Source organism: Carya illinoinensis, chromosome 4, assembly GCF_018687715.1.
Source record: "Carya illinoinensis cultivar Pawnee chromosome 4, C.illinoinensisPawnee_v1, whole genome shotgun sequence".
Taxonomy (NCBI): domain Eukaryota; kingdom Viridiplantae; phylum Streptophyta; class Magnoliopsida; order Fagales; family Juglandaceae; genus Carya; species Carya illinoinensis.
The window spans coordinates 975,916-998,037 of NC_056755.1; the positions used below are offsets into that span (position 1 = coordinate 975,916).

At 38.8% G+C, this 22,122-nt stretch overlaps 3 protein-coding genes across 10 annotated transcripts; 2 read left to right on the forward strand and 1 right to left on the reverse strand.

The window, feature by feature from the left end:
- Positions 1 to 87: 87 nt before the first annotated feature.
- On the forward strand, positions 88 to 5,421 carry LOC122307770 (TVP38/TMEM64 family membrane protein slr0305-like). Of its 3 annotated transcripts, XM_043120858.1 has the most exons (7): positions 89 to 759; positions 2,728 to 2,780; positions 3,031 to 3,123; positions 3,221 to 3,444; positions 4,318 to 4,384; positions 4,601 to 4,711; positions 5,220 to 5,421. In XM_043120858.1, exons 1-7 carry the CDS (start codon positions 258 to 260, stop codon positions 5,241 to 5,243), a joined length of 1,074 nt encoding a protein of 357 aa, XP_042976792.1. In that variant the 5' UTR covers positions 89 to 257; the 3' UTR covers positions 5,244 to 5,421. The 3 variants fall into 3 exon arrangements, with proteins under 3 accessions (XP_042976794.1, XP_042976793.1, XP_042976792.1); XM_043120860.1 differs by lacking the exon at positions 3,221 to 3,444 and having other exon boundaries at positions 88 to 759; positions 3,031 to 3,140; XM_043120859.1 differs by lacking the exon at positions 3,221 to 3,444 and having other exon boundaries at positions 88 to 759.
- A 1,233-nt stretch (positions 5,422 to 6,654) lies between these two features.
- On the forward strand, positions 6,655 to 17,836 carry LOC122307628 (far upstream element-binding protein 1-like). Of its 6 annotated transcripts, none has more exons than XM_043120622.1 (7): positions 6,655 to 7,018; positions 11,902 to 12,269; positions 12,879 to 13,064; positions 13,186 to 13,287; positions 13,372 to 13,446; positions 13,552 to 13,668; positions 16,452 to 17,836. In XM_043120622.1, the coding sequence occupies exons 1-7, from the start codon at positions 6,778 to 6,780 to the stop codon at positions 17,652 to 17,654; spliced, it is 2,292 nt and encodes a 763-aa protein (XP_042976556.1). In that variant the 5' UTR covers positions 6,655 to 6,777; the 3' UTR covers positions 17,655 to 17,836. The 6 variants fall into 6 exon arrangements, with proteins under 6 accessions (XP_042976556.1, XP_042976558.1, XP_042976560.1 ...); XM_043120624.1 differs by having other exon boundaries at positions 16,491 to 17,836; XM_043120626.1 differs by having other exon boundaries at positions 16,494 to 17,836.
- A 749-nt stretch (positions 17,837 to 18,585) lies between these two features.
- Positions 18,586 to 21,128, reverse strand: LOC122307629 (cytochrome c-like). Its single transcript, XM_043120628.1, has 3 exons — positions 20,828 to 21,128; positions 19,331 to 19,464; positions 18,586 to 18,946 (listed from the first exon to the last, which is right to left on the reverse strand). Exons 1-3 carry the CDS (start codon positions 20,937 to 20,939, stop codon positions 18,851 to 18,853), a joined length of 342 nt encoding a protein of 113 aa, XP_042976562.1. The 5' UTR covers positions 20,940 to 21,128; the 3' UTR covers positions 18,586 to 18,850.
- Between the last annotated feature and the right edge of the window lie 994 nt (positions 21,129 to 22,122).

The window sequence follows — 22,122 nt, forward strand, 5'->3', positions numbered from 1 at the left end:
GTACAATCATAAAAAAAAAATTTATATTTTATTTATTTATTCCATATAACCGACTGCATTTGCCGACTGCTTTGCTGCCTTTTGTATTACGGTTCCCCGTGGTCCTAAACGCTGCAAAAACCATGAAAATCCAATGCATTCTACAGTAATTGAAACATTTTATTGCTCAACAGAAGTAAGAAGTTCTGGTTGCGCACCCTCCAAATCTAAAGATTCTCACCAACCAAAAGAGGTAAAGCAAGGAGACATTTTCGATCATGGCACTGCTTCCTCAATTCCCAGTACAAAGAGAAAGCCTTTATACCACAACCACCTCTCTCCTTGGAATGCGCACCCTCCTCACTCTCAGGCCACCACCACCGCCAGGCCCCTTCAGCCTCTATCCTCATCCTGCTTCTTATAATTCTTCCTCATTCCTCTCCAGCTTCAGACCCGACAAGCGCTTTCACTTCCTCGCTCCGTGCTGTTCTTTGAAACAGACCAAGAAGCAGAGAAGTGGTCGTGCTCCCCGCACTGCCCCACAGAGCATCAGGTGGCTCTTTAGCAATCCAAAGAGCGATGAGGAAGGCGGTGGCGGTGATAAGCGAGGAAGAGATGACGAGGAGGGTGGATTGGAATTGGAGGACGACACTGAGTTTAAGGGTACCCTTTTGGCTGGTGTATTGCTGGTGGGATTGGTTGGCGGGTTTGCCACTGCTGGTTATGTCTATAAGGACCAGATCAATGCGTTCTTGAGTCGGTTCTCTACTTTTATTGACGGTAGTTCCGCGAAAAACATTTACCTTTTTTGGTTTTACTGTAATTTATTTTGGATTTTGTTCGTTTCTGTTCGAGTCATGGGTATCGGTTTCTCTGGATCTTGCCAAGATCCTCTTTTGAGGTTTTGTGAGTCTGGTGTGGATTCTGCTGATTGGTTAGAAATTCTTTGCTTTGCTCAGGCTTATGTGAAAATTGGGATGAATTTTGTTGTGTTTTTATACGTATATATTTTATTAAAATATGGATTTTGTTGTAGGTGGTTTTGTCTAAATTCAAGACCTATTTGAGGACTCTAGTAGGTCAAAGCAGTATCTAATCCCGCTGATCATGATAGCTACCTCCTTATTATGTATCAAAGTGCAGTCTATCGAGATTGTTGGCATGCATGAAGCACAGAATTTCAAAGGATCCATATCTATGGAGATCGCTTGAATGTGTCCGTCTACATTTGCCTTCAGCTATATCCCTCTGTTAAGGACGCGTTTCACAGTTTTTCACTCACGATCACCTACAACCAAAAAGGAAAGAGGCTTGGGGGTTCGAGGGAATGCCTCCGATGCCTAAGTTAGCAATAATAACCAAGAGTATCTCTATAGCCAAAGAATAATATGGGTTCATAATCATTCCTGGATGATATATATATATATATATAAAGCTCACGATGTTTCTTGTTAATATGTGATAACTATCTCACCCATCATTCGAAATTTAAGACTTCAGGATATGGGGGCTTAGCTTATCTTTGAATGAACCGATAGCTCTTTTATCCCAAAGTTATTAGGCGGTTACTCCTTTGGCACTAGCTAGAATACACTTGGATTGGGTTAGGCCTTGGATCAACTTGATTAGCAGGCCGTGCTATAGCCCAAGCCCATGATACGACCCAGTAGGCCTTAGGGAAAGGATTAGGCCCCTTCCACCCCCCTTCCCTAGATAGGTAGAGTACATAGAAAGAGATAGAAAGAGGATTAAAATTGGGAGTTTGCACACGTAATTGCTTTCCCTTGCCAATACATTATGGCTCAAAGGATGCCTCCTTCTTGTATAAGAATTTAGTTGAAAAGTGAGGTCATGAGTTGAAGACCATTTGGTTTATGCACAAATTATCTTAGCAGGAAAAAGAAAAAAAGAAAAGGAAAATGAATTTTGCATTCCCTTGAAAAGTTTCCCTTGACGTTGGTTCAAGTGGTAAAGGTTTTGGGCTTGGGGGTATGCTCCCCTCATGTATAAAGTTCAAATTTCCTTGGATGTAAACAATCTCTAGGGGCCATCGAACTGAGGGATATTCCTCTTGAATTAGCCGAGATGCACTTGCGGGAAACTCCTTGCCGGGGGCCTGTGCACCCCCGGGATTAGTCTGGACGTTGTTCTCAGACACCCGGTGCCAATCAAAAAGTTGCCCTTGCTGGTGCGTTAAGACTGAAACTTATCGTACCAAAAATATCTCTACATTCTTTTAGACATCTCTTTCCCATACATTTTGTAACTTATCTGTTGACTTTGATAACCCGCTCTCGCCTGATTGTATGCTTTCCCTCCAATTTTCTTTGAAGTGGTGAGACACTTGATTCCAGACTAGTATTGCTGATGCTTCCCATTACCAGCCATATTCACCTGATCACCTTGTTCCATGTGTCTATCTTGATAATATTGCAGAATGCAATCTAATTTGGAGTTCATGTAGTCGTACGATGTGTAAATTGGGTATAATTTTCCATTTATGGTGTTTGTTTTGTTTTATTGTTTCCAACATATCTCAAAATGAAGATGCTTGCTTTGTATTGATATAAATAGATCTTCTCTACGCATTAGAGCTACGCTCTTCTTCACATGATTCCATTGAACTCCTAAGCTGTGTTTTTCCTTAGCATTTTCAGCTAGTATCTGGGAAGGAATCTAACTATTTGCTCATCTTTATAAAAGAATGCGCTCCTTATTTGAATCTTATGAAGTTCTTTTGCTGAACAGGTTATGGCCCAGCTGGATATGCTTTATTTGTAGCAGCTTATGCAGGATTGGAAGTATGCAATTGAAACTCTTTCTTGAGTATAATACCCAATACTGACACCAGACATAGATTTGACACTATATGGATACAGTGATGATAATTCTTGAAAAACAAAAATTTTCTAATTGATGGACACATATCGTACATGTATTCAAAGGATTTGCATTAACACTAACAATGTCCAACAATTTCCATTGCCACACATACACGCAAACATGCACCTGTTATTCTCTAAACTGACTTTGAATGTTTTATGTTCCTAGATACTTGCGATTCCAGCTATTCCTTTGACCATGTCCGCTGGTCTTCTTTTTGGCTCTCTTATTGGCACTATCCTTGTCTCTATCAGTGGCACAGTGAGTTGGTTTCTTTTGTAAGTTACCAAAAAAAAAAAAAAAAGTATAACCATGTCTACAAAATAAATTTTTTCCTAATATCTTGAACTTGTTTCAGGTGGCAGCAAGTGTAGCATTTTTAATTGCTAGATATTTTGCTCGTGACCGCATTCTTAAACTTGTTGAAGGAAATAAAAAGTTTCTAGCAATTGACAAAGCAATTGGGGAAAATGGTTTCAGAGTCGTTACCCTCCTTCGTTTGAGCCCTTTACTTCCATTTTCATTGGGGAATTATTTATATGGATTAACATCTGTGAAGTTTGTACCATATGTGTTGGGAAGGTCTGCCTCTTTTTGACCCAATTATAATGCTTTTTTTGATATCCTTGGGTGTCCAGGCCAGCTTACGCGCACCTCGACTAATCCCAATTATAATGCTTCTGACTACCTTTTGTTTAGGACGCCGGGGGGGGGGGGGGGGGGGGGGGGGGGCGGGGGCGGGGGTTACTCTAAATGTTGTCGTTGGATTTTCTCATGACTGAATTTGAATGCCATGCTAATGGACATATGAATTCCTCAATGATTTCACTTTAGAACCTAGAAATAATTTCTCCTCTAGCTTGAAATCTGTAGAGATGTTATTTTTCCAATTTGTGCTAGCAAATAAAGATTTAAAATGTCACTATTTATGCATGGGCTAGCTGATTATTGTTTGCTGAATCATGCCGCCAGTTGTCAATTTAGTTGCCACTTCTTTTTCTTTCAAGTAATAATGAGTACATATGGGGTGAGTTTGTGTATTTATTAAACTCTGCCTATTAAATTAGAATGAGCTTCAGACTTGTGAGATTGTGATTCTGTCATAAAGTTGAAATTAGGTTTGTGACATATCCAAAACTGTTTTTTGATAAGTAACCTAGTCATAACTGGAGGGATTGTGCACTGTAGTAAGAAATCTATTGACTTGCTAGTTACTTCCTGCCAAAAGAAATGGCATAAATTTCTAAATAATGGAAAACTTGAAATCTTGGAAGATCTGGGGTGAAGAGAAAAGAAAGAAATAATATCAAATAAAAAGCTAACATTGTAATGGCATTCAGGAACTTACTGTCAGAAAACATAATTAGTTATGATTCTATAAGTTTCATATGAGTTTGTAAAGCCCTTGTCATCTTCTGCTTTCTAATAAAAATTTGAACAATAATTTTTGTGTAGTTGGTTGGGGATGCTTCCAGGAACATGGGCTTATGTGAGTGCTGGTGCACTTGGGCGAGCCATTTTTGTGAGTTTTTAACTGTTTTTGTTCCGTCTGAAAGTCATATATTTATTTATCTTAGTTGTAGCAATATTGTGTATACTGTATCCTAATTAAAAATTAAAGCAATAAAAACAAGCAAGCACACAATAATGATGCAATGGGGCAAACATCTCCTAGATTATGCTACTTAATCTGATCGCCTGCCTTCTCATGTTCTTTCTTTTTTGGGTGATCTTTCAGCAAGAAGAATCTGGTGTGAGTTTACCCGGAAGAAATGGTCAGATATTAACCCTTGGGCTGGGACTATTGGCCACAGCACTGGCTGCCGCTTATGTGGCACGGCTTACCAAGGTAATTCCCCCCATTGGATAGTGTTTTCTGTTTCCCGAGCACAACATTTGTGGTTTGCTCCCAAAAAAAAAAAAAAAGTGTTTGTGGTTCTAGTTCTGATTGCTCATTGCCAACTGGGTTAATATCAGTGAAGAATCTAATCAAGTTTATCAACAAACAAATTGGCAAATTCCATGCCTTTCTAATTATTAGTGAATTTTTTGTGTACCCAAGTCTCCATGCTAGTGACCATCCTTATCTCGTGGCTAATATTCTTATTTTCATGACCTGTTAATTGAGCAGTCCCGACACCAAATTCTTATTGAACCTATGTTTGAGGGGATATTGGGTGGTACACTCTTTCTTCATGTTGCTGACCCTGAAAAGTTTTGGTCTAAATGGGGTGGGAGAAGTAAAATGAGTTTCCTTAATAGTGATATTTTGATTCCAAAGCTATTGAATTTCTGTGGTACTTAAAAATCAGTTTTCCACCATGCTGACTCGTTTCATGTTGGTGCTTATAATGCAGGATGCTGTGAAAGACATAGAGTAGACTCAAATATTGCAATTAGACATTAACAACTTAAATTGTAGTAATCGATGCATCATTCGTGTAAATTGTAGTAGGTTAATCAAATCGAACTGAAACCTTCGATTTTTTTGAGTGTATCGTCTATGATATGCTACATATAATAAGCAAGTCTAATAATGCTTATTATGTTTCTCATCCATTACATTTCTTCGCATTCTCTTTCGCATTGGATTTAATTTGCACTTATTTCATTTGAAAGATCGAACATTTGTGAGAAAACCGAGTACAGCTTCCTTTAAATTTAAGATATGCTTATATGATCGTTAGAGATACCATATAAAACCCAGCCCGCTGAGAGAATCTTTTAGAAGACAGAAGTGTTACAACTTACAGCTACAAAAAGATATTATAAAAATAAACTCATAAATTGACATAGTTTTATATAATACGTTAAATTTATTTTATATGAATTATTATATCAAATCATGTTAATTTGTGAAATTACTTTATAAGATTTTTTTGTGGTTAAAATATTTTTTTCTAAAAAATTCTCTTTGTGAGCGATAATATTGAGAGGAAAACAGTTATGGGAATAAGAAATTTAAGGGAATAGGTTAGTGGCAATGAGGAACTCAACCAGAAATGCAGAGCCGCTATGACTCTTGTGGAATCAGATCAAAAGCTTGCCATGGCTTTGCATGAACATATAGGAGGAGGAACAAGTTTGCAACATGCAGAAACCGTGACAAAAACCCCTTCAAAGTCTGCCTAGAGACCAACGGGTAGTTTCGTTCAGTTCTCCAGGCCTTTTTGCTGGTTTTCTTACTTTAGAAGAATTTCAATAAATTTTTCAAAATTTTCGAAAGACTAACATATTTCTTTAATTTTTATTTGGATTATTAGTTTTTTAGGCTGCAGGGGTTTCCACTCAGGATGTAGTAATGACATTTATTTGATGAAAAATTATATTCATAAGTCTTATACATCACATATAATTTTTTTTATTATTTTTATTATTTTTTTATCTTACCAAATATATGGTATATGGATGATAAGTAGAAAAATTTAATTATTTTAATAATAATAAAATTATAAAAAATTTTAAAAAATAAAAAATTATGTAGTGCGTAGTGTATGAGGTTTATAAATAGTAAAATTCTAATATAATAACTCTATTATATACAAAAATAATTTTATAATTTAATGTATCATATTAAATCATGTCATGTTGTGAGTTTATTTTTATTATATCTCTAATTAAAGTATATCTCTGTTAGAAAGGACATCTTAAGAATTGTAGGTTTTTATTTATTTATTATTATTATTATTATATAAATCAAGCTTAAAAATAGAAAAGGAAGAGTCTGCTCAGAACGGATCCAAGAGCCCAACCTTCAGGCCCATTTTCCTCTTTACAAAAGCCTTGAACCTCTCCATCCTCTTAGCCACGAGCCACCACACCCTTTCCCTGCTTGTATCTCAAGTGATCTCACTAGCACGAACTACAGAACCCCCGTTCTCGATTTGGTGATAGTTCGGAGCTTCCGTGAACTCTATGGCCGAGGAAGAGGTTGTAGCAGCTGAGGTGAGCCCCGCTGCGCCGTCGGATCACAAGCGCAAGCTCGAGGATTCGGAGCCCCAAGCCCCTGAACCCACCAAGCCGAGCGCCGACCACGTAACGGATCTGAATGCGGACCCTGATGATGATGCACCGGCCGAAGAAGTTGACGTCTCGGACCCCTTAGATGGACCCGAGGTGAAGCGAGCCCGCGTCGATGACAAACCCGACGACTCAGGTATCTTCAAAGGAGCTTGTTTTATTTTCAAACTAGGGTTTCTTGTGCCTATATAAATGAGCGTATATGTGTTTCTGTGCACACGCACGTATACATTTGTGTGTCGTCCATCCGCTGAAAGAATAATAAAATGGGCAATTGAATGAGCGTATATGTGTGTACACACGTATACATTTGTGTGTCCTCCGTCCAATGAAAGAATAATAAAATGGGAAATTGAAGCCTCTGAATATTCAGTTGGATGAAAGTGAAAGAATTCATTCTTTACTAAAGTTGTGTAAGTTACTTTTCTTGACGAAACAAACGGGGTCTATAGGTGCTTGTTTTCATGGCCACTGACTCACTGCGTTTAATTTGGTTAGAACTTGTTTTTGGTGAAAAACGAAAACCAGATTTGTTGTAACGTTCTTGATGATGAAGAACCACCCAGAACCTTGAGGCGTCATTAAAGCTTGTTATCAACAACTCAAAACACCGAGCAAGAATGACACCAAGAGAAATATGCAACTCACAGATTGATTAAACTCCAGATTCCATGATGAACCTGAACTGGGAATTTTCGAGGAATTCTCCCAACCTCCAAGACTTCAAGGAAAATTGCGTTGTGAGGTAACAATGGAGTTGTGGGATGAGCAAAGCATCAATTACATGAGTAATCTCATTAGAAAGAGAATAACTTCGTTTCAAATCATCTAACCACAGAGGTGTAGGAAAGGAAATCAAAGCTAATGTAGCTGATTCTTTCTCCATTTTTCTTGAAAGGGCATCAACCACTTGTTATCTCTGCCCCTCTTGCATTCTATGCGAAAGTCATAACCCATAAGCTTTGAAATACACTTCTGCTGAGCCTCAGTAGCTACTTTCTGTTCTAATACAAATTTCAAGGCTTGTTGATATGTCTTGAACTTAAAAGGCTGGCCAAGCAAGTAAGGTCTCCACTTGCCAACTGCACTCACCAAGGCCAGAAATTCTTTTTCATACGTGGACAGAAGTAGTGTTTTACCCTTCAAAGCCTTGCTAAAGAAGGCTATTGGATGTCCCTCTTGCATCAAGACAGCAACTCCTGAAGCATCACACTCAATGGTAAATTCTTTATTAAAATCTGGCAGCTTCAAAACTGGAGGTTTAGCTACTGCATTCTTCAAACTGTGAAATGCCTCTTCAACTTCCTTAGTCCACACAAATGAGTTCTTTTTCAACAAAAGGGTTAAAGGAGCAGCTGTAGATCCATAGCCTTTTATGAACTTTCTGTAATACCCAGTCAAACCCAAAAAACCTCTCAATGCCTTCATATTTCTAGGAGCTGGCCACTCTATCATAGCAGCTATTTTTGTAGGATCAGCTTTAACCCCTTCCACAGAGATAATATGACCAAGATAATCCACCTCAGTGACCCCAAAATGACACTTTGACATCTTAGCAAAGAGAGTATGTTGCTCCAAAACAGATAAAACTGTTTTCAAGTGTGCAAGGTGCTCATTCAAGTTTCTACCATAAACCAGAATATCATCAAAGAAAACTAAAACGAATTTTCTAAGGTATGGCTTAAAAACATAGTTCATCAAACCTTGAAAGGTGGCAGGGGCATTGGTAAGCCCTAATGGCATTACCAAGAACTCATAGTGGCCCTCATGAGTTCTAAATGCTGTTGTAGGGATGTCATCTTCTCTCACCCTAATTTGATGATAGCCCGACCTTAAATCAAGCTTAGAAAAATATTGTGCTCCATACAACTCATCAAGAAGTTCATCAATGACAAGAATTGGGAATTGGTCCTTGATGGTTTCTTGATTAAGAGCTCTATATTCCATAGACATTCTTCATGAACCATCAACTTTCTTAACAAGGAGAACGGGTGAGGAAAATGGACTTTGGCTTGGTCTAATCACTCCACTCTTCAGTAGGTATTGTACAATCTTTTCAATCTCTTATTACTGATAATGAGGGAATCTATAAGCCCTCACAGAAACTGGTGTAGAACTATTCTTCAAAACAGTCTGATGGTCAAACATCAGAGGTGGAGGTAAGCCAACTAGTTCTTCAAAAACAGATTTAAACTGTTGCAAAATCTTCTCTACTTCTGGTTATATCTCCTTTTTTTTCTCTTCCTTGGACTGCCACTAATTGCAAAAGCCATCCTTGTTTCCTCACAAAAGTGGACTTAAACAGATTCCCTCCACTAACCCCTTCAACATTGCCAGAAACAAGGCCTTGTAATATCAACTTTTTTCCACCTACCATAAATTCCATAGACATGTTGGTAAAATCCCATTGAATGGACACTAATGTCTTAAGCCATTGGACTCCAAGAACAATGTCACATCATCCCAATGTTAAAACATCTGAGGAAGAGGTAAACCAACTGGTTCTTCAAAAACAGATTTAAACTGTTGAAATCTTCTCTACTTCTGGTTGTATCTCCTTTTTTTTTTCCTCCTTTTTGGACTTCCACTAATTGCAAAAGCCATCCTTGTTTCCTCACAAAAGAGGACTTCAACAGATTCCCTCCACTAACCCCTTCAACATTGCCAAAAACAAGGCCTTGTAAGATCAACTTTTTTCCACCTACCATAAATTCCATAGACATGTTGGTAAAATCCCATTGAATGGACCCTAATATCTTAAGCCATTGGACTCCAAGAACAATGTCACATCCTCCCAATGTTAAAACATGAAATGGAACAAGGAACTTGGAACCTTGAATGTTAACAGCTTCTACACATCTTCCTTGGCTCACTATCTTTGCTTCATTTGCAACCTGACTTGCAATCCCACATACTTCTCAACCTTTAAATTAGCTGCCTCAACTACCAATGGATCCAGGAAGTTATGAGTGCTTCCTGAATCCACTAAAATTTCCACAGCAAAAGAGCTAATTCTGCCCAACAACTTCATTGCATTGCTATTAATACCACCCGAAATGGCATGTATGGATACCTCAAGAACTTTATAACTCAGCCCCACAACTACTTTAGAATCTGGCAAAGTTTGTGCATCAACTTCTTCCAAACTGTTAACTTCTCATCATTTTTCCCGTGCAAAAAATACACACGAGGATTCTTGCAGACATGAGATGGATTCTACTTTTCTTCACAATGGAAACACAATCCTTTTTTTCTTTTTTCATCCATTTGAGAAGAATTAACCCTCCTCAAAGGAAACATACTTCTTGGCCACTTATTAACTAAATCAACAGGCCCCTCAACATGGGCTTTATCAATATTCTGCACATTTTGCCTCCAAAGCCTTCTTGAAGACAAAATATATTCTTCTTGCAACTTTGCTAAACCAAAGGCAGCACCAAGGTTCAGTGGATTAAACATCTTCACAGGTATTCTAACCTTATCTTTTAATCCACTAACATAGCAACTAAGCTTATGCCTTTCAGACAACCCTTTTAGCCTATTTGCCAAAGCCTCAAATTGTGATGTATATAGACTAATGGAACTAGTCTGTTTCCATCTGGTCAAAGCCTCCATTGGGTCATCAAATGTTGATGGCCCAAACCTCACTTGTAATGCAACCTCTAAGGATTCCCAAGAATTGGATGGCTCCGAGTCCAAGGCATTTTGGTACCATATGGTGTGAGGCCACCATCAACTTCTGATGGAAAGGTACTTCGAAACAATCAAAATGTTGATTGGCTTTAACAATCCAACCAGATGGGTCATTGCCACTAAAATGTGAAAAATCCAATCGAAAACTTCTTTGAAAAACAGCCCTCTCCTCCTGAATTCTTGGTTCAATAGAGACCTCTCTATCTCTATCTCAATCTCTTTATGACAGATTACACTAAAAGTTTCAACTAAACCACGCAACATGTCAGAGACTTGATCTAACCTTTCAGTCACGCCATTAATAGCTTGCTGATGATGGTCCAATTGCTTCTGAACCACATCTTGCTGATTCTTGCTGATTACAATTCATTCTTGCTGATTTTTCAACACAGCACGAGTACCTTCTGCCATCCCAGTCTCCAAAATCGACTTCACTGATACCACTGGTAACGTTCTTGATGATCAAGAACCACCTAGAACCTTGCGGCTTCACTAAAGCTTGTTATCAACAACTCAAAACACCAAGAACAAGAATGACACCAAGAGAAATTAGCAACCCACAGATTGATTAAACTCCAGATTCCATGATGAACCTGAACTGGGAATTTTCGAGGAATTCCCCAACCTCCAAGACTTTAATATTCTTATTCATCAAAAAGTACATACATGCATGAACTCTGCTGCTCTTATACTCGCAGAGTGAATTCAGTGAAACAAAACGCAACTAATACAACACAAAACGCATTCTACTTCTAATTATCAAAACTCACCATTTCACTAAACCAAAACACACCGTTTAACTAAACACCAACAGATACCATTTAATACAAAAAGCCCCATATCGTTTACTTCTACATTTCCTACCATTAATCTTGTTACTCCCCTTCCAGCCTTCACACTTCTTCTTCTACAATACAGCAACCCTCTTCAAGACCATTGCCCCCAGCACACCTGTGACATTTGTATTGGAAAAAATGCCTGACGAAAGTTGAGCGTACCTTCTGAGCTCTTCAGAACTAGCTACAGAGGTGGAAAAGGTTGTCCTTTTTTTGGTTTCATGGATAGGATTGCAGGGTGAAAGAGTTTGATTCAGAAGGGAATGACAATTTGTATATAGCATTTTTCTCTGTCATTGTAGACTGTTCATAGATTTGGTCCCGCACTTGATGATAACTTGTAGAATTTATCCTGGTTGTGTGCCTCAGATGGATTGAAATGCTTTTATTCTGTATTAGTGAAAGAAAGTTTGTCGTAATGCAACATACTTGTTTTTTATACACGTTTTAATTAGTAATCTGTATTTCTTTTCCACTTCTGCTGTTACAGCTAATGAAAATGGGCACCAAGAGAAAGAAGAGAAAGATGGTGGGCCCATTGGAGAGAACAATGAACAACTTACTGTGGAGGGTTTCCAGTTAGGAGAGGCTCAAACTCCCGTGGAAGAAGTCCCACAGACAGTGAACGACGGCAATGAAGGATCCTCAGTGGAAAAACCTGTGACAGGTGACATGCAACAGCCATCTGTTGAGGATTCTTTGATAGATACTGCTCAGGAACCAACTAAAGAGGAAAATCAGCCACCCTCTACAGAGTTTTCATCTAAAGAGGAAAATCAGCAGCCCTCTACAGAAGTTTCTCAACAAGAAGATGTTTCTCAAACTATGACGCGGAAAATGGAGGTGCCTAACAACAAGGTGGGTTCATTAATTTCTTTTAGCTCTGTTGTTGTGGCTTAAGTCCCTGAAGATGAGATAGCCTGATGGAGGTTGGCTGGGTGGGAAAAGATAGAGCTGCCATTCATCAACATGTCTTGAAGATGAGATGACCACTTTAGGAAACTGGTTACATCTTACTGTGTGTTGCCAAATCTAACCAAGCAAGCAACTGCACAAGGTTGAAAAAGGAGGACTATCCTATCCTAAGCTGCCCATGCATTTTTGTTTACCCATTTTTAAGAGCTTTATCAAAATTAGGAGTCCTTATTGTATTTCACCCAAGGGGTTGGCCCAAGTGGTGAAGGCCTTGGTCTTAGGGTCTCACTCCCTTCAAGGTCCAAGGTTCAACACTTCATGGGTGCAAACAATCCTTTGGGGCCACACTCCCTGGTGAAAAGCCAGTGATTTAACCAGTTCCGTGTAGGGAAACTTCTAAGGGTGCGGTGCACGGGACTGGGGTTTACTCTGCAGGGGTGGGTCCAAAGGGCCCTGCCTTGGAGAGGTTCCCTGACATCAAAAAATAAAAAATAAAAAAAAATAAAGTCGAATGGGTTTCTGACACATACATTTGCATAAATTCTGGTGCAGGTTGGCGTTCTTATTGGCAAGGCTGGGGATACCATTCGCTACTTACAGTACAATTCAGGAGCAAAGATTCAAATCACAAGGGATGCTGATGCTGAGCCTTATTCTGCAACAAGGCCTGTGGAAATAATAGGAAGCTTGGAGAATATAAATAAGGCTGAGAAGCTTATAAGTGCTGTCATTGCAGAGGTTTCATTCTGACTGAGCCTAGTTTTACTTTCCAACCACTATGCTTATGACAACGTGCATTCCTGACAAATATGAAACTGCTTGTCTGGTTTTTGCTTCACTTTGATGTATTTTTCTGCAGGCTGATGCCGGGGGCTCTCCATCCCTTATAGCCAAGGGTCTCACTACAGCACAGGCTGCTGCAGCTTCTGAACAAATCCAGATACAAGTTCCAAATGAGAAGGTTAATAGTTTCTTTGTATTTTGCTGACCAATATGTATCAATGATTTGAACTATTATTTACGTATATAAGCTTTTTTGATACAGGTTGGTTTAATAATAGGCAAGGGTGGGGAGACCATTAAAGGTCTGCAGACCAGGACAGGAGCACGAATCCAGGTAGTTGATATCTTACCCCTTGCCTTGAGGGTCGTGGATTTTTTTTTTCTTTGTTTAGTTATAATGTTGCATCATATGTGCTTACTTTCTCTCTTTTCTCCCCTTTAGTTGATACCGCAACACCTTCCAGAAGAAGATGAATCTAAAGAGAGGACTGTACGAGTGACTGGTGACAAGAAGCAAATTGAAATGGCCAGAGAGTTGATAAAGGAAGTCATGAGTCAGGTTTGTTTTCCACCTAATGCTTTTTTCTATGATAAAAAATTAAGCTAAATTCTTGAATGATTTATTTATTATATGTTTGCAATGATTTTATTTTAATAGTCTTCTTTTACCAAAAGCTCTTGCCATGTTGACAACTTTGCATGCACTGAGGGGGGAGTGTGCTTGTAAATGCCTGTTGATCAGTATTACAATCTATCTATTGTAAGGCTACTCACAAGACTGTCTAGTGTAGCTAGGATTACTCGACCTTCTATACTGAAGGGTGCCATATGTTAGATCTGTGCAGTTTTAGATATAAAATAGGTTAGATGTTAGCCGGAGACGTATGAATTGGATGGAAATCCTTTTTGAGAATAATTCTACACATTAATTTGAGTTCTGTGAATGCTTCGGTTTATTTGTATTATTTTTAAGCAGTTGAAGATGGGGAGAATTGAACGAGTATGCTTAATATGTTGGTGTTATTATTATCTTTTCACTGAGTAGGATTATATCGATATTCCCATTATACTTGTTGATGTCTTGCTTGAGCTAGTGTGGAACTGTTCTTCTTACTGGACTGGTCGAGCAGCATTTCGGCATCATCTCATCTGGAAAAGCAACATATGGTCTGGTCATGACATGATTATATATCCAAACAACTGAATTTGTATGTCCAATTATTAAGTTAGAAATGTCTGATTTTTTTGATATGGGAGTGTGAGAGTGGCCACTGTTCATAAGAGTATGTGATTTGATGAATGATCCATTCCAAGGTCCACTTGAATGCTGTTAGGAAGATCATGTATTCAATCCAAGATGTCGGTTGCCATGATTTATTTATCTTGAAGGTGCCGATTTCGAATTGGTTCGCTTTAAAAATGCAGATTTCGCTATTGCCTTTTCCCTGGGGTCAGCATTGCTTTCTTCTTGTGGCAATAGACAACCATTCTTCACTCTCATCCACGAAAGAGAGGTATCAGGCTTTAAATCTTGCGATTGCTGGATTTTAATAGTTGGTAAGATTGCTTTGAGACTTGAAAGTTAAAAGAAAATCATAATGTTGTAAAACTACTTTATATTAACCTTAGTGCTCATTAGTGCCACCCATATTTGGTGAAGCCATAATATTTAGATCCGTGGGGATTACTTCAAAAATTGTGTCCAACTCTATGTATGAAGAATGCCGCCATACATGTCATCTGATGTATATTAAGGTCTAGCATAGACCCTATAGCATGGCTACTTGAGATCTAGGCGAGACTGTTTGATTGCGTTATGCAATCTAGCATATAAGCTATGCCACCCTCAATGGTCTAAGCTCTTATGCAATGTTGAAGCATGTAGCATGAGACATATGATTGTTATTTAGTCATTATGCAGGTGTCTAAAACATTTGTATCGATAAACTGGGAATTTGAAAGATGCGTTAAATGCAAATGCCTTTCTTTCGTGATTAACATTTTAATGACTGTTCTGTATTAGTTCCATCATTTTAGGTCATTTGAATGACTAGCAGTTCCCCTGAATGAATTGATGCATAGTTATGACGGGTGAGGTGTACCCAAGGTTAACTCCCCAGAGGTGGTTCCAAAGGGGCCTATCTAGGTGTGGTTCCATGCCATTAAAAGATATATATTATTTCCTATACGTATTTATCAGGATATTATGAAAGTGAATCAAGAAATGATATTTTCTTTTTTTCATTTTTTGTTGTAGAACAACTTGAAGTACGTAACATAAAGAAGTCTTTCATTTGCATTAATTGAAAGCATCATAGGGCACCTAAAACATGGGAAGTCTAATTAGATATCTTGACTGACCATGCACTTGAATGCATTTAGGTATATAGTACATATGACTTTCTTTTTTGTGAAACCTACTTTCTTTTTTCTTATAAACTTGACATTCACGTCCCAATGAACCATTGACATGGTATCGTCCTCAGTCACTCTTCAGATGAAGGTAAATATATTTGCACTTCTATTTTATCATATACATCTATGCTTGACTACTGGATTTTTAACTTACTCTTAATTAAAAATGACTTGAATTGAATAAAAGAGATGATCAAATGAAGAAAAAGACTGAAATGTTTCAAGAATTTGAAATTTTGAGGTCATTATCATGGGATTTGTTTAGAAGCATGATACTTGGGCTATACCTAATTATGTGGTTTGATCAAATTTCTTTTTACCTATAAAAAAAAATAGAAGCATGATGGTCCGTTTAGCACCAAGCTGAGTGGTGGCTATTGTTGTATGCACGTTTGCATGTTTGAAGAAATGTAGCATGGTTTTGCTTTTCTAAGTATGGGACCAGAACCAGCTAGTTTGGTGCTAGAAACATAGTCTCAAATTCCTCTAGATGAATTGGTGTTGAAAAATCTAAAATGTGTTGTGTTCTTTCATGATTTGTAACTTGATCGTCTACTGTATCTCAGGTTTTTTTTTTTTTTCCTACTATCATTGACATTGTTGTGCTTGTTATTCTTCATGTTTTCATAAACCTAAACTGCTATTATAGTATCATTACAAGTACGATCTCTCTCTCTTCACTTTGTTGTGATCTCAGCTTTCTTTTTTTATCCTGATTTTGCCAACATTTGTTCCTTATATTTGTTCTTCACATTAGATCAAAATGATGCCCTGTAGCCCCTCAAAAGATTTGAACTGGATATGTGGTTACCAAGCTCCAGTAGCAATTTCTGGTCCTCTCTACATTACTAATGTTTTTAATTTAATTGTGAATGGATCTGCTTCTGATTCTAACTTCTTTTTTCTATGTGTAATTGCTTGGAATAGCCTGTGAGGCCTTCATCTTTCTCTGGTGGTTTTAACCAGCAGGCCTATCGACCCCGTGGATCTGCTGGTCCAACTCAGTGGGGTCCTCGCCCTTCAGCATATGATTATCAGCATCGTGGATCATATCCACCACATAATTCACATTATCCACCTCCAGCATATGGGAATTATCCTCAACAAATGGGTCCAAGAGGTGGCTATGTTGCCGGTTGGGAGCAAAGGCATCCTAGCATGCGGGGTCCACCCCAACATAATGGCAGTTACGATTACTATGGTGGACAAGGAGGGCATTTATCTGATGCCCCAGTCGCTGCCCAACTTTCAACTTCCATTCCTTCACATGCTTCTGGCCCTTCTGCTGCTCCGTCCCATGCAAATTATAACTATGGACAGCCACAGGGTCCAGATTATGGACATTCTGGGCATGGATACGATGATCCAAGATATGAAAATCATGCTCCAACACAGCATCCCTATGGAGGACATGGAAGTTCTCAGCCAGTTTACCCACAGGTAGGCACTCAACCAGGTTATGCTGCACAACAGCAGTATGTTAAACCACAATCATATGGAGTGCAATCGCAGGGACCTACTCCCCAGCCATATGGCCCTCCCAGGGCTGCTCAACCAGGGGACATGCCTTATCAAGGTTCTGCTCCTGCCCAATTATATGGATCAAATGCACCCCCTCAACAGCCCTATCCTTATGCATCCGGCGCTCAGGTGCAGCAGACATATCCTCCATATGGTTCCACACCAGCTGCTGATGGGTATAGTCAGCTGCCACCGGCATCCGGTCCCGTTTATCCACAGCAGGGAGTGCAGCAAGGTTATGGTCAGCCTGCTGCACAGCAAGTACCAGGCTACGCACAGGTGGCTCCTGGTGGGGGTTATGGATCATATGCACCCTCACAACAAGGTTACCCTGAACAGCCAGCTGCTAACAACGTAGCTTATGGTTACCAAGGGCCTCAAGATCCTGCTGCATACAGTGGTGGTCCTGCAGCAGCATATGGTGGGCAGCCTGGCTATACTCAATCGGCACCAACCCAACCAAGTTATGATCAGTCTATCCCACAATCAGGTGGTTATGGAGTTGTACCGTCAAGTGCTCCGGCGGCAGCTGCTTATGGGAAAACTTTGTCACCCCAGCCCGGCTATGCTCAGTATGACTCAACGCAAGCATACGGTGCACCTCGCTGATCAAGGTAGTGTTTCATTGAGTTTGGATACCGCATATTGTATTAGATCTCATAAAGTATTAGTTTGTTCATTTAGGCCTTTCTGACCTTTCTGACTATTGATGGAAACTTCGGGCACTGTTTTTCTGATGTAATCGTAATATTTGCTTGAACTGTGAACTTAACGAAGAATTGTTAGAATCTCGTGTGATTTGGCATTTGCTATGGTACCCAAGAAAATATGGAGTTGCAGCAATGGGACCAAAGCATTGTTAATTTTTATTGTAATATATAAGGGTCCCTCTACAGGAACCGACGGTTTTGATGGAAAAAATGCACCGTCGTCGCCTTAGCATTTTCCAAATAAAAAGTAAGAGAGAGATCCTCTCCCTGTGCTGCCTGCCACACACTAGGAGGGGAGTCCCAACCCTCGAGCTGGCGGCAGTGCGGTTTGTGTGCCAACCTGTTGGCCGAGGGGAACAACGTCCATTAGAAGATGGCCGTGAGTCGCATCACAAGGGATCAATCCATGATCTACTACAACACACGGCCACCTAGCAGACGATTCCCTCTTGTGGACGGGAAATATTTCACTCATGGGAGGGAAACTCATTTAAATTAAATAAATAAATAAATATTCTATATACCAAACTACTATCTTACTTTTATCTTACCATGTAAGATATGTTATATTCATTACTATTAAATGATTCTTTATTAGATAATTCTTTATCATCCAATAATGATAAATATGTTACATCTTATAAAATAGGATAAGAATATGATAGGATTATAGAGTACAGTATTACACAAATAAATGCTACCCATATTGTCCCCAACGGGGGGTAATGTCCCATACTCTACCTGTACGACTGAGAAGTACTCCACCCCCCGTTGTTCATTCTTCTCAGTAGGTAGCCAAACCTATTGTGAAACATGCGGGGACATTATCCTTAAGAAACCAATCAAAATTATCATTAGAAGCAAAATGCTTCTCCATCCAAATATTCATGATATTGTCACGAACGGTTAATTGAATTGCTGTTGCATTTGCAAAATTACGGCAACCTCTTGAGATGCAATGATCAATTAACAAAAGACCATTGCAGACCTAGTTGGTCTAATTTATTGGTAAAAAAATAGTACTTCATCCGCATTGTGTGAAACAATCTCCAACAACTGCAAAATGGATCTGTCCAACTAAAGTCGGGGAAGTATTTAGGATGCAGTTGATGCCTTCAAATATGAAATGAGGTCTGCACGTTCCTGTGGCTTCTTCAGTCCGGGGAATACCATCTTAGTCCCAGGAATGTACTGCACAAGAAATAGCCCCAACAATCAGTAGTGAAACCTAAAAAATTTTATCTAAAATCCTATCTTGCAAATTGTCCAAACTAATGACTACCTGAACCTTTATAACATTTGAATGAAATACAAAACATCATTCTCTGTGTGTGCTTGTATAACCATATGGAATAATTGTTTTTCGTTAAAGACTGCAAATGCAGACAATGCTACATCAAAAACTTCATAGTACCCCCATCCCACATTGTTTTTCATGATTTCAAGAATCCATAAAAAACGTATCCAATTGACTGATTTCTTTGGCTTTTCAAAGTGACCAATAACATCATATGCACATGAGATCATCGCATTTTGGTCCATGATGGTAGTTAACTTTTATTTCATGATTCATACCTTCTTGGGGTTCAGCAAGTAATCATATAAAGTCTTTTCCTCCCAAATCACAGCCATGTTCTTGTTGGCAGTAGAGTAAGAGTACCCAGCAGTTGTACCAGACTGCCGTCCAAACAGGCCATTCAGATTGGGCCCTGGAAATTCAAGAAGCAATGATACCAAATCTTAGAAAAAACAAAAATTGTGTAAAATCTGAACTTGAAAAACTGGAAGAAAACACTGAAGCGTAACATCCCAATTTGATAAAGAAACTGCAAAGTCCATCTACAAGAGATCTCACGATCATAACAAAATGACAAAAATTGAGAGGGCAGTATACTTTAAACAGTAAACTTTAGTGAAACAAAGAATCCATTTCATCAGATACACAACATCATGTAAATGAGCGAATAGATCTTGCAATTATAAGACTATGACCGATCAACGGACCAAAAAGTGAAAGGGTAATTTATTGCTTCAGACTTTAAATCCCTATCAACCAAAATTGAAATAAAATTTAAGGTACCTTATTCAATTACACAAACAACATGGAAAATGTCAAAATATATATATACACGTTTTGAATGTGTGAATCAATCATCAAAAGGACACGAAGCTTATGCCACATGACAGTAAATATAGAAAAGGAATTTATAACCTACACACACACACACAAATGCATAAAAACAGAGGAGAGCTGTGATGGGCGTTAGTAAAAAGTAACTGGATTCCAAAATCTCTTACGTCTTGAAACACATGGTTTTGTAAAACCAGAAACACATTGATTTCAATTTCCAAGGCGTCTAGCTCAATTGGTCAGGCCTTGGGTTTGCTCTCCAATGGTCACTAGTTCGAGTCTCCTCAGGGCCACTGGAGGTTTACCTGGCCGTTAACTTCAGGGTCTTGTGGGATTAGTCGAGGTGCGCGTAAGCTGGCCCGGACACCCAAGGATATAAAAAAAAAATTCCAAGGCGTCTCATATACGATAAATCATAATCCAGGGGAAAAAAATAAACGGGACGGACTTGTAAATGTAGAATCCTTTCATAAGATCAAATAAGTATAAAAGAGAAACAATATTTACATTCTAGAATCCACTAAACCTAATTCAGTATACTTCAAATTTTTTGTAAGTCTAATTCAGCGTATTTAAGAATAAATTCTTTTTTAGTTTCTTTTAAGTTCAGAACTAAGACTTCTCATTTTCACATTTCTTTCCGTCGAGCATATTAGACCTTAAGAATCAGTCGGATCTGAGCACATTCTATCACCTAAACCCTCGAAACAAAATACAGGATATTGAAACTAACCCTAAGAAACATCGGATCAAACGGGACACAACTACCGTTGAAGAAATAGAAGATTGTATGAAAAGCTAATAGAAGGTAATAGTGACCGAATCCATTAGATCCAAACACATCCCAACCAAATCAAACGCGGTTCATATATCTTAATAAAGTCACAGAATATATAAAATAAACACGCGGCCGCGCGCAAACACACAGATGAAAGAGTTACCTTGCTTGTGGCCGGCGCCTTTCTCGACGGTGTGGCACTGAGCGCACTTGGTCTTGAAGATCTTCTCCCCTACCTTAGGATCCCCTGGCGGAGCTTGATCGAACGACGCCATATCTCAACCGATTAGCTTTTAGCCTTTGTACTCAATTTTCTTTCCGAGGCGTAGAAAGTTGAAGAGAAAAAATATAGGGGGAGGGAGGGAGGAGGGGAGGTGTTTGGCTCAAAGCGTGTGTTCAAAGGCGAGACGGCGAAGTTTCTAGGCGGCTACTATGTGGAAGAATATTCGAGAAAAATAAGGGGCGTTGGAGTGCCACAGGCCACTATTTCTGTCCCCTCTTTTGAATAATAAATTTGAAGAGGCTCACTTTATTGCACGTGGCGTCTTCTTATTGGCCTCTTACGTTTTCAGTTTCTAAGGTAGAGGCACATAACAATACAACGTTGTGAAATAATAAAAATTATATTTAGTGTTATAAACTCAATGAAAAATAAGAGAATTTCAAGAGATTGAGAGAGAGCGAGAGAGGAAATTCTTATTGATCTATATATCAAACTTATATCTTTCTTAAAGAATTTAACGATATATATCGGCGTACAAAGGGAGACTATGCTAGCTCACTATGCTAGCACTATGCATTTGACGACTAGATAAATGTGGTCATACAATTCAACATGGTTTACAACACTTCCCCTTTGGATGACCATATTTAAAGAATCTGCCTCGTTAAAACCTTGCCAAGGAAAAACCCTGTGGGAAAAAAAACCAATGGCGAAGGAAAAAGAGTACAGTATTCATGTGTATCGCCGAGTGCTTTAGGATTGCCTCATTAAAACCTTGCAAAGGAAAACCCAGTGGGATAAAACCTTAGCGAAGGAAAAAGAGTACAATCAGCACAAGTCTTCAAGACATTACTTCCCCTGAAAAGTGCATGATAACAGGTCTTCAAACCTCCGCATTCCAATGTTCTGCATAATCTTCTTAAATGTTGCAGTTGGTAATGCTTTAGTGAATAAATCTATCAGATTTTTACTTGACCGTACCTTCTTGATATCAATTTCAACTTTCTTCTCATGAATTTCAATGATCTTCTTGTGTGTATCTGAAAGATAACTCGCATCTGTACATCCAACTAACTGTGGACTTGATCCATGTTGGTAAATTAATCACAACTGGATCTTTCTGCTCATCACTACTCTTCTGGAGTTGTACTCTTCTGGAGTTCTTGTAAATAATACAGTTAGTGGAGAATTCATCAACATTAAACCACTAACCTCATAAAAACGGTGGCCAGCCT